This window comes from Odocoileus virginianus, chromosome 26 (genome assembly GCF_023699985.2).
Source record: "Odocoileus virginianus isolate 20LAN1187 ecotype Illinois chromosome 26, Ovbor_1.2, whole genome shotgun sequence".
Lineage (NCBI taxonomy): Eukaryota > Metazoa > Chordata > Mammalia > Artiodactyla > Cervidae > Odocoileus > Odocoileus virginianus.
This window is the reverse complement of record NC_069699.1, coordinates 33,699,283-33,711,514: the sequence shown is the minus strand read 5'-3', so window position 1 is coordinate 33,711,514 and position 12,232 is coordinate 33,699,283. Positions and strand designations below refer to the sequence as shown.

Here is a 12,232-nt window from a genome sequence, read left to right as displayed (position 1 = left end):
CTGCTTTGGAAAAGATCCCTGGTGTTCTCCTTACTGGCTGCAAGTGATAAAGCCTTTCTTCTTCTTCTTCAAAAAAAGTCTTATCACTAAAGTACTCAACAGATTATCACACATTCAAACAGATTCATAAAAATACCTCTCTCAGCATGGTCACATGGGGGTTAAATGTGACACCAATTTCCTTAGCCTGATTTGGTACCTAATAAATATTGAGTAAATGCTAGGAGCATCTTCTGCTTTGGAGATGCTATCTAATACAGCACCTCCTTAAAAAAAAAAAACAACCCTCAAATGCCTATAAAGTGAAAGTGAAGTCACTCAGTCGTGTTTGACTCTTCGTGACCCCATGGACTGTAGCCCATCAGGCTTCTCCATCCATGGGGTTTTCCAGGCAAGAGTACTGGAGTGGGTTGCCATTTCCTTCTCCAGGGGATCTTCCCCACCCAGGGATTGAACCCAGGTCTCCTGAATTGAAGGCAGATGCTTTACCCTCTGAGCTACCAAGGAAGTCCTCAAATGCATATAGGGAGTTCCTTATTTTGCTCTTTCCCCTTCAATTATCATAAGGAACTACAGTGCAAAATGGAGGTTCAGTAGGGCAATGTGGAATCAGTAGAGATCTGAGGTCATCTTTATGATTTATCACTCTTTGAAAAGTATAGGTTCTCTTAAAACACAAGTTTATGGTTGTTTTCTTTATTTTTCTTTAATGAGAAATGCTTCTGATAAGTATTGCAGGTGTATAAATCACAAAATTGACAAATGTTCTAAGTCTTTTACAGTTATCTGAGCAAAAAGAATAAGTTATGATCAAATTGGTGTGCATTAGGGTGAGCTTTTCCATGTACCTGGCTCCTCTGACATGTTCAGAACCATTTCTCCTAATTACTTGTTTTGACTTCTGGCTATGCCTTATCATTATCTACAAATTCAATAAACAGCATACATATTTCATAGTTGAGACTCAATGAATCAGGACAACAGTATTAGAAAAGAAAAAAAAGAAAAAGCAACAAAACGTTAATTAAGTCTCTTATATTTTTGTTTATATCACTAAGCATCATTTCCAAATTCAGAAATATTTTTTAAAGTATCCCTTTAAAATATACATTTTAAACTATCCAATTACATAAAGCTTGCCACGTGGTTACTCAAATTTGGGAGAGAGATAGTACAGGTTGGGAGAGATTTACAAAATTAAAAAGTGTCTTTTTAAAACCAAAGGAAACATATACACGCATTTCTAGGCACACAGACTATTTTTGCCTTTACAGTCTGCTGATAAAACACTGATTTTTAAACATTGTATATAAAATTAAATAACATGGAAAAAATAAATATGCTTTATTATATAAACACATAGAAATCTGTACTGCTCAAAATATTCAGATAACACTAGGCTTGGCTGCTTAAAATTGTACTCAGAAAGTATGATAGTGATATTTACAGTCTTTATTTTTCCTAGAGATAGATGCAGCGAGGTGATAAAACACTGATGTCAGACATTTTCTCTTCCTACCTACAGAAACTGCAAACTTTCATATGAAAATGAGGTAGACACAAATTCATAAATTGATCAGGCAGAAACAAAAGCACAGTTCCTTCATGAGCCGATCAATTCTCACTATTCGGGTTGATAGGCATTACTGCAAAGCACCTAAAGCAAGGCTCAGAGAACACTTTTACGTTTGTCAGGAAAAATTCACACAAACAATTCCTCCTAAGGAGAACCATGGCCTCCAAGGCAGTCAGCAAGCAGATATACCTGTGGTAAGTCGCTTCAATCAGGTCCAACTCTTTGCAATCCTATGGACTACAGCCCACCAGGCTCCTCTGTCCATGGGATTTCCCAGGCCAGAATACTGGAGTGGGTTGCCATGCCCTCCTCCAGGGAATCTTCCTGACCCAGAGATTGAAGCCATGTCTTTTATGTCTCCTGCACTTACAGGCAGGTTGTTTACCACTAGTGCCAATGGGGCAATGCAGAAAAGGAAAGTTAGATGACCATCTGGGACAGATTAGCAACCTTTTCAACTTTCGTTATCTCGAAGTGACTTACTCTAGAATGCTACAGAGTTTTAACCCATTCCTCACTATAGTTTGACAGCTCTCTTTCCAATTTATCCCTCTAGTCACAGGATGTGTGCATGCAATAGGCAAATCAGTGTTAAGAACCTTATTTCAAAAACAACACATTGCCAAGTCAGAGTCTCAGGACGCATTCAAAACAGGACAGAAAAGACAAAATCTAGGGAAGGTATTTTCAACAATCATGATTCTAAATCTCTGGTGATTTGAGCCAGAACTACTGCTGCTGCTGCTGCTGCTGCTGCTGCTGCTGCTAAGTCACTTCAGTCGTGTCCGACTCTGTGCGACCCCATAGATGGGAGCCCACCAGGCTCCCCTGTCCCTGGGATTCTCCAGGCAAGAACACTGGAGTGGGTTGCCATTTCCTTCTCCAGTGCAAGAAAGTGAAATGTGAAAGTGAAGTCGCTCAGTCGTGCCCGACTCTTAGCGACCCCATGGACTGCAGCCTATCAGGCTCCTAACAGCCTTAAAATGGGTACTTGAACCCTACATTCACAAAAGCTTCATTTTAGAGTCTGGAAACTGTGCTAACAGCCGTTTGGAGTTTCTTTCCTAAATATCGCTCCTTAGTAACAATTGTTGGATTAAGCTATCTTTATTTCGACCTTGGAAAAGACCTACTCACACAGCAGTAGTTGCTTCTCAACACTATCTCCTGCGTGGGGGTACTCGGGATAAGAAAGCAACTTGGCCAGAGAGGGACTAATGGCTACCCTTGGTCTCTAATAAATCTAGTTTGCTTTCTCTTGAAAGCAACATGTTAGCACCTCCAATATAGTTTTTCTTGTTGTTAATGTCACTGTCAGTTACAATGATGAAGCACCATAGAAGTGGCTTATGGCTATCAACACAATTCACTGAGGTATGCTTCAATTTAGAATTACTAAGAAATGGTACCAAAGCATCCATAAAAATCAACATACACATAAAATCCAAATTCTACCATAAGAATCTGAAAGGCTGCCCTTGCATAATTTAAGTCATATATTACAAATGGATCTATTTAAATAAAATGCTTTTGATTTAGTTGATTTTCAAAAATCACCATGAAAAGCCTTGTAAAAGTGGCCTTGTTCTCATGATGCAGAGGCATTTAAATATATATTTGAATAATGTTACTTTATAAAGGAAGTGTTAAAATCATATAGGCAGCAAAAGCATTTCAAAACACATGTATTTGCTTTGGTGCATTACAGAGCATTTAGAATCTCTCCTTTTCGCTGTATGTTGCAGAAAACTATGTGCAGGCCCAAGAACAAGAACTATAATAAGAAAAACTTGAAGTCTTTAGTTAAATTATTTAGAAGATCATGTTTTAAAATTTAAGCATTTAAACTCTTAAAGTATCTATGGGAGAGGGTGGCGATCCAGTGTAAAAGAAATTAAACTGTGTTTAGAAAGTGTTCAAGAATGAGAATGCCGTGGAAACTTTTATATATATATGATATATTGTATATATGCTATATACAATATATAATGTATAATAATATATTATTATTATATTATATATACACACATATTCTGAGGGTTAGGAGATGTTTCTTGGTGAGTATTAAAGAAACACAACTTTTTGGAGAGCTACTACATATTTTGATATATACTATAGTGTGGTGTTGGTGTTGGCTGAGTGAAAAGGATGAAACTATAATGGGCTCAAGAGGGAAAATTTCATGAAATATAATATATAACAGGTGACTTACGGAAGCTGGAATGTCAGAAGATGTTCCTGACATTCTAAGGTTATTTCTGATCTTTTTCCAAATGTTCATTTAGGGAGAGTGCCAGTACTGCTGACAAAATACTCTGGGTGAACAATACATCTGAACTGCCTTTGAATAAAATCCGTACAGCCCAGATAAACAGTACTACTTAAGATAATGCTCTAATTCTTCTAGATTTCTACTTAACACAGAGTACAGTAGTTATGCAGCTAGTGTTCTATTTATAAATACAACCTCTAACCTTGAAGCCTTTGACTCTTGGAAGTGTCAACAGATTAGTAGCCATGTCAGATCAGTTAATCTGCTCTTTAGTTGCTTTCAGGAATGGTTAAGGTTTTTCTCAGAACCCTATAGAACAAAACAAGGCTTCTGGATGTGAATTCACATAATATTAACTCAGCTTCAGTGCGATTACTGCATTCACAGGAAAGTTTACTCTATTTACATGAAACAACCTTAATGGCTCAATGCCTGTGGCACCAATTAGCCACAGTATTGTTTTGACACAGCTGATCCTTCTGTTTGCCAAGATTTGCCCCAGAAGTCTGCATAGTATTTATAGAGCCAAATCTGTCTCACAATGTTGTTTAAAAGCAGATGACAAAGGAAGTCTAGGACCAAAGGAAAAACCGGTCTCAAACGGACTTTGTGTCTTGATAGAAGAGAGAACATTTTAGATGCCTTGAATGGCATCAGGTCACCGAGTCCACTGTTTGTCTTTGGAATTTTCCAAATGATTTCAGTTGATTTTATGGGCACAGCCTTTTTGGTGATTGTGTTGAGAGCTGTACCCGAGTCACACAGGCAAAGTATAGTCACTGAATCAAAAATTGCTTTGGCCTCAATAAGCAGGTATCTTCCCGCCAAAGTCAATACCATCAGCTTAGAAAAAGAAAGAATGTCTGCTTCTGAGTTGTCTGCTTAAATCACTTTGGAGTTTAAAAATGGCACAGAGTTTCTTAAAAAAAAACACACACACAAATATATATAGTCTAGTTCTAGGAAAGGATGCTACCTTTTGGCATTGGCAAAAGGCCTGTATGAGGTACATGTATCCTGTAAAGTCACTTTGGCAATATCATTTAAAAAAATGAATTTTGTTGCATGTCAATATGAAGAAAAGAACAGACTGTGTATAGTACAGTTCCAGGGATGCCCTTGTGAGGAGGACTACCTGTCTCAAAGGAGTGACCCAGAGCACCTTGGAATTGGAGTGTTAGTTTTAGTTAGCAAACATGAATAGTTAGGGCCGTACCGAACTCCAAGGGCCAGCACTCCAGGCAGCATCTTGAGGACAAGCATGTGTGTTACATTGCTCTCGATCTGGAGGCTTGTCAAGAATTTCACAGCTCAGATCCGGAAACCGTTCCCCGCTGGGCCTCTGACAGACCACCAGCCTTGTTCTCAAGCCTCCACCACACAGCTTGGTACACTGGAAGAAGAGAAAGGAAGGTTGCAGTTATTCTGCCTGAACAGCCAGTGGCAAATTTTCTTTCCCCATGAGAAAAATGTTTTAGCCAAGATAGATTATGGCACCAGGCAAGATAAACCTATAGGCAGAATGAAGCTGAACTACCAAAAGCAATATGTACAGCAGACTGGAGTCCTGCCCTTTAATGATGCGTTTGTGTGTGTTAGTCGCTCAGCTGTGTCTGACTCTTTGTGATCCAATGGACTGTAGCCTGTAAGGCTCTTCAGTCCATGGGATTTCCCAGGCAAGAATACTGGAGTGGGTATCCACTCCCTTCTCCAGGGGAATCTTCCCAACCCAGGGTTTGAACCTGGGTCTCTCGCATTGCGGGCAGATTCTTTACCATCTGAGCCACAAGGGAAGCTCCCTTTCATGGTAGCTATTGTTTATTAAGCATTTGCTCTTCATCTGTACTAAATGGTTATATATATGTTATCTCATCAAGAGGAGAGTGTTAATTATATAGGGCAACTGAACTTAAGAGAGCATATCTTGATTAAGGTCAATTCAGCAGCAGGTGTCCAGGATAAGATTACAGCCTTTTCTTTCAGGTATTCAAAGCCCAAAAATCAAAGAAACAGATAAAAATCTAAAAACCACTTAGTACCAAATAAAGGATATAATGACTGAGCTGGTTTCTTTTCTGGCAACCTCTAGGAAGTTGTCACCAACCTCTTGGCTATTCTGTGACTCCAGTCTCCGTAGACCTTTCTGACATCCAAATATTTTATGCTATCTCTGAATCTGAGGATAACGATGGCATTCCCCTAGGATGAGTCAACAGTGTGGTGGGAATGCTGGATACGGTTCTGACTATTGGCTGGACCCATGCTTCTGAGACAGGAACAAGTTGTATTTCTTGGACAGTACCGTGGAGCTTACATCCAGGAACACTGTTCGTTCCCCTGCTGTGTCAAGGCCAGATCTCCCATGGAATTTGGAATGATCTGGTCCGTGCTGACAGCCAGCATCCCGGCAAATGCGTGTACTCTCCTGGCTTCAATCCAATTACAGAAGCTTACGCACAGGCCTCATGGGACAGAGCTTTACGAGGAGTTTCAGGAAACCCACAATATATGCGTCTCCAAACCTGACTTCCCTTTCCGGTCTTTCAGCAAAGCCCTCCAGAATGACGTACTATCAACAAAAGTTAACAAAACTCTGTTATGAGCACCTATGACTACTAGGTTACGTGAATGAGAGCATGAAATGTGGACACGGGATTTCCATTAGCGAAGGGGTGTAGACTAACATGCCCCTCCATCTCATGTGTCTCTGTTCCCCTCTTGGTGGGCACAGGGGGCCTCCATGATGTTAATCCTTGTGTTTTATTTTATAAATTTTATAGTCAAGACAGAACAATTCAACAAACTCTAAGTATGTATTCTCCCTGTAGATTCAAGAGTAGAAATACATATTCTCTTTTAATTAAATACAAAACAATAAACATCTAAGTCCTACACATGATAGTGGCTTAAAACCCCATTTAATAATATAGTAATACTAATGATAGTTATTATTAGCAGTAATAACAGATTATCATTATTATAATAGCAATTAACTATGATTGAAGTCTACGGGCTAGGTTTTGATGTGCACTATCTCTTATCCCATGGACGGAGGAGCCTGGTGGGCCAGAGTCCACGGGGTCGCAAAGAGTTGGACACAACTGAGCGACTTAACTAACTAATCTCATATAATAAACATGAATATTATGAAGTGGGTGCCATTATTATTCTCATGTACAGATGAGAATACAGATATTTGGCAAAGTTATATTATTTGTCAAAGCCACAAAGCTTGTAAGAGCCAGGGCTGGGACAGGGGCCCAATTTTGTCTGCTCCAAATATTCTACAGCCTTTCATCAATCATAGCTGATAATCCTTTTTTTATTATTATTAATTTTTATTGGCATGGAGTTGCTTTACAATTAGTAGTACAAAAGCAGTAGCTTTTGTGTTAGTTTCTGTTGTACAGTGGAATGAATCAGTTATATGTTTACATATATCCCCTCTTTTTTGGATTTCCTTCCTATTCAGGTCATCACAGAGCACTGAGCAGAGTTCCCTGTGCTCCACGGTAGGTTCTCATTAGCTATCCATTGTATACACTGTAGTGTATACACGTCAATCCCAATCTCCCAATTCTTCCTCCCCACTCCCCCTTGGTATCCATTCATTCGTTCTCTACACCTGTGTCTCTATTTTCATAGCAAGCAATTCTTAAAAGGTTAAGAGCTGAAGAATTTCATTATTTGAGGCTATACAGCTACTTATTCACTTCTATGATTACAATGCATCACCTCTGATAAGAATAACAGCTCCTAATCCCTGATGAACAACAGCTGGTTCATTATGAATTTGAAATATTGGTAGACACAATGCCATGAGAACAAGGGTGCACCACAAACACCCCCAAATTATGAAGATGGCAAAACTTCCATTAATTAATTTAACACACATTTCCAGTCACTTTAAAAGCACCCATGTTTTAATCAGCAGAGGTTAACATTTTAAACTAGCATTATCTGTATTCTTTCCTAACTCATCTCTCCTATGTAGTCAAGCCACCTCTATATGGTAATAAACACACTTTTAAAATAGTCCAGAATTAAGATGGATCTCCTAGTTAATCTGAAGTCAAGAAGCTTTAACTAGAGCCAGTTCTTCTTCCTTCAAATAAACTGTGAACAACAGCACTGTTTGGCATTTGTTTTTTCCCAAAGGATGTATAAGTGGAGTTTGCTCTCACCTCTCCCCAGCTGCCATAAGCCCACTGAGGGCAAGGGCCAGATTCGCAGGCTCTGTGCTCATCAGGTTTGATTCTCTCCACGCAGTCGTTGGCAGTGTATCCATTCTCGTCCTGACACACAACGACACGCCGCTGGGACCCACCAGCACAGGTACTGGAACACTGAACACAGCAGCATCGGTCAACAGGTTAATCCCCGCCTCAGCCCCGCCTCGAGGACACAGAAGGCAGCTGGCTGAAGGGTCAGAGACAAACGTGGCAGAAACCACTCTCAAGCCGTCCACAATGGACAGAAAGTAATCCTGAGCATCTCCCTTCCATGGAGCTGCTTAGTGTTCAGGTCTTAGCGGTATCTGGAGGGCAGAAACACCACGTCCCCCTTGTGCCTGTTAGGTCTCAGTAGGTGTTTAGGAACTGCCTAATGAGTGATCATGTCTTGTGATTTCGAGAGCAATCCGATTCATCCTCTGCAACTAGGAAAGGTGCAGACGTACTGACTGACACCACAGTCTACTGGGAAATTCTTTTTCTTTTCAAAACTGCTAGCACTTATTTAGAACCAACATTTAACATCCCTTTCAACACAGGGGTCAAATCACTCGCTTGAGGAATGGCAATTGAATGGCAGTTGTTGAAATTAAGCTTCTATACTAACTCCTTCAGTTATCCAAGGAAAACATCATGGAATGCACTTACATATCATTTCCTTTCAGCTAACATTCCCTTCTCTCCCTTCACAAAATCCTCTACTTTCGTACGTAATGTAGCGAGATTTGTTTTTCTTCTTTATTCTTATTCCCCAATGAACTTGAATTCCATATTGACAAACTTCTCTTCAGGTGCATGAGCCCAGCCATTTTTCTCATGGTTACCACAGAATTATGGTCAGCCTTCAGCTTATTTCTCACACAAGCTTCTCATAGCTCTCTTATTTATCTGCATCTTGAGTGTTTTTTTTTCTTTCCATTTTTTCCTTATCTTTTGAAACCCGATGTGTTTGCTAGTCTCCTTCACTCTGACCCTTAACTTGTAAAATCTGTTTGCCTGTAAAAAAAACCATCAAGTCCTCTAAGCAGTGCAATTCTCACGACTTATCAAGTCTCAAACTGTATTTACAACATTGTTTTGAGTTCCAGGTTCCAATGGTTGATATGTGCTATCAAACTCCAGCTCAAACTAGTGTTATTTAAAAATAATTGTAAATACTGCTCCTTGCTGGTCACCTTCTATATAAAGATATGAAAAAGTTTTTTACTTATTGTACTGGACTTTAGTTCAATTTCCCTGCCAATGTTGGTCAAATTATGAATGATTTTCAAATATACTGAGCTTAGTTTTTTAAATGCAGAGCAGGAAAATAGATTTATTAATTCTGTCTGAGCAATTATTTAGGAAATTTTGATTTAAAAAAATCCCACCTCTATTCTCTGAAGGTTCTGTTATACTTACTCTAAACTTAAAAATACTTGTTTTCTACTTTTAAATAGCTTAGTACATAACACAGAGAACTATTATTTTAATTGGCTTTGTTTGGGGCCAAGAATTTGAAATCTTAGGAAAGACCTTCAATAGTAAAGAGGGATTTGGAATATATATTTTGGCCCTTGGATTTTTCCTTTGATAATAAAATCTTGATTCATCTGTTTATTATCTCACCTATGTTATTGTCCCCAACAAAATGGTAAGTCTCCTTAGAGAACTTCAATATCATACTTGTATCCCTAGTAGGTTCCACAGTGCTGGTCACATGATTAGAGTTTCCGGAAGGAATAGTTTCATAAACCACAGGCTATCCTCCCTTCAATATGGCAGAGTGGAGCAAGGAAGGACAACAGAGCCACGGTCAGCTTAATGCACTGGCTGCCTAGTGACCAGTCCAACGCTTCCTACAGAGACTCTGACCAGAGACAGAGGTCAGCTGGGGGCCAAGTAACTGCACAGCACAGTCTAGAACTCGCACTGCACCATTCTAAACCCAGGGTCAGCCAGAGTCTTTATACTCCCATATACAGGTGAAATATTGTACATGATCTTTCTCCAGGTCCAATTTTGCCACATTTCTTTTTTTTAATTAATAGGGATGCTTCGTTCCATTCCCATGCTGCAGAATTTCACTCTAGACTACTTTTGTTAACACTTTTCCTATCCTCTTTAGACAACATATTTTCCTAGGTAAACATTCCTTTGAACAAATCCTGTATCTATCATCCACACTCTACAAAACAAGAGAGAATGGCCATTAGGGAAGCAAGAGATGATGGACATCTGTTTGTTTGTTTCTTTAAAATCTGTTGTATATTTCCCACTGATATCTGGCAGGCTGGATTTTCCTTTAAGAAATCCATCAATGGACCTCACCTTAGTGGGATTGTATTTTTTTGGGGCCATGCCATGCCGTATGAAGGACTTTAGTTCACTGACCAGGGATCAAACCTGCGCCCCTGCAGTGGAAGTGTGGAGTCTCAAATCACTGGACTACCAGGGAAGTCCCAGTAGGACCATCTTTTAAGAAGTTCTACACTTTCCTGATCAAGGAGTAAGTGGAACTGGCTGAGCCAATCAGACTTGCCTGGGAATTAGAATCCTGAGCAGAGCAACCCAAGGGTGGTTCAGAGTGAAAAGTGTTCATTAAGATAGATACTTCTTAAAGAAATGACCTTATAGATATTGTTCCATCTAAACTGGCAAACCACAGCCTCGGGGCCAAATCCGGCCTGCCAGCTGCATTTATAACTAAAGCTTTATGGGAACACAGCCACGTCCACTTGTTTACATACTGTCTGTGCCTGCTTTTGTGCTAAGACAGCAGAGTCTGTTAGTTGCAACAGAGACTGTGTGGTCCACACGGCTGAAAATATTATCTGGCCCTTTGCAGAAAAAATTTACCAACCCCCAATGAGATCCCTGAAGTTGCTCTGGGCTCAGTCTCTACTGGGGCTAAATGAACAGTTTTGCCTTCCCTTGAAAGAACCAGTTCCTTTTCTTTCACTTACAACCGGAGACCCCTAGTCGCTAACACTGACAATCTCATAGAAGGTTTGAGTTTACACAAATACTTCCTGGAAAACGAAGTTCTGATCCCAGAATCGACTGAAAATGCTAGATTCCCATTCTCTAGTGTTCATAATTCTCTGCTGCCTTTCCTGCTGCTGCAGTCAGGAAGAATCAAGCACCCCAAGCCACGAAGAGATGCATATGCATGCCACACACTCCTGGGAGTAAGTCAGGCAAGTCAAGCAAGAGCTGAAAAATCTCATCATCCACCTTCAGCCTCACTTAATTTAGAAAAAAAAAAAAAATCCCCAAACAAAAAACAGGCACAATGAGGAGAAGAATGGTATTGCCCATTGCTGCAAAAAGGTTACTTAATCCTCCTTAATTGGGAACTCTGCCCAAGGGCAGAATCATTCAATCTTAAAGGAATGCATTATCCACAAATGTAGTCCTAAATAAGAATAGCTTTCAATTTTTTTTTTAAGTTCTAATTTTATCATTAGAATACACATGTTTAAGCTGTGAATTTTTTCAACTGGAAAAATCATGGGACACTCTGTGATGACCTCACTTGATCACTCTTTAATTTCGTAGAACCCAAATTTCTTTAACCCAGGCAAAAGAAGTTTCAAAGTGCAAAGTAAGGGAGGAGAATGAGGTGGTGAAGGTCTGAGGCAGATGTTCTGCTTATAATCAAGACATGCAGTGTATAAAAACCCTTAGGAGCCATCAACATTCACAGGAAAGTAAGCCTAATTCACTGAAACATAACCATGGTAGAAAACTGACCGGTTCTTTCTAATGCTTTTTAATTCAGAAATAATTAAACACAAGGTTAGCAGTACTAGAAGGAAACAAATAATAAACAATTAAAAAGAAGACTTCATGAGAGATTAATAAACACCAAACTCTACAAACCTCCCCCAGGATCTCCTACTGCCCTACCCTTCCTATAGCTCCTTTAGACATGTCCAGTAGTCCAGAATATAATTATTTTTTGGAAAACTATTCAGTAAAAATTTCTAGAACTTTTGAGAACATATTTTTCCTTTGAATGTTAAATACTATTTGTCAAGTTCTTCCTAATTTGAAGGATAAAGACAATGATAACAATAATCATCAACATTTAATTTTCACTCTATGGCAGGGAGAGTGTGAAACAGTATTTGCATTGCTTGTTTAATTCTTACAGCAACCCAGCAGAGT

General features: G+C 39.4%; 1 protein-coding gene across 1 annotated transcript in view; it reads right to left on the bottom strand.

The window, feature by feature from the left end:
* ADAMTS9 (ADAM metallopeptidase with thrombospondin type 1 motif 9) overlaps nucleotides 1–12,232 on the bottom strand; it is a 163,727-nt gene that overhangs the window by 63,749 nt on the left and 87,746 nt on the right. The window contains exons 27-28 of the mRNA XM_020882915.2: nucleotides 8,033–8,194; nucleotides 5,065–5,241 (exon numbers count right to left, since the gene is read on the bottom strand). Of these exons, the coding sequence (XP_020738574.2) occupies nucleotides 5,065–5,241; nucleotides 8,033–8,194 (339 nt within the window). The remainder of the gene's footprint in view (nucleotides 1–5,064; nucleotides 5,242–8,032; nucleotides 8,195–12,232) is intronic.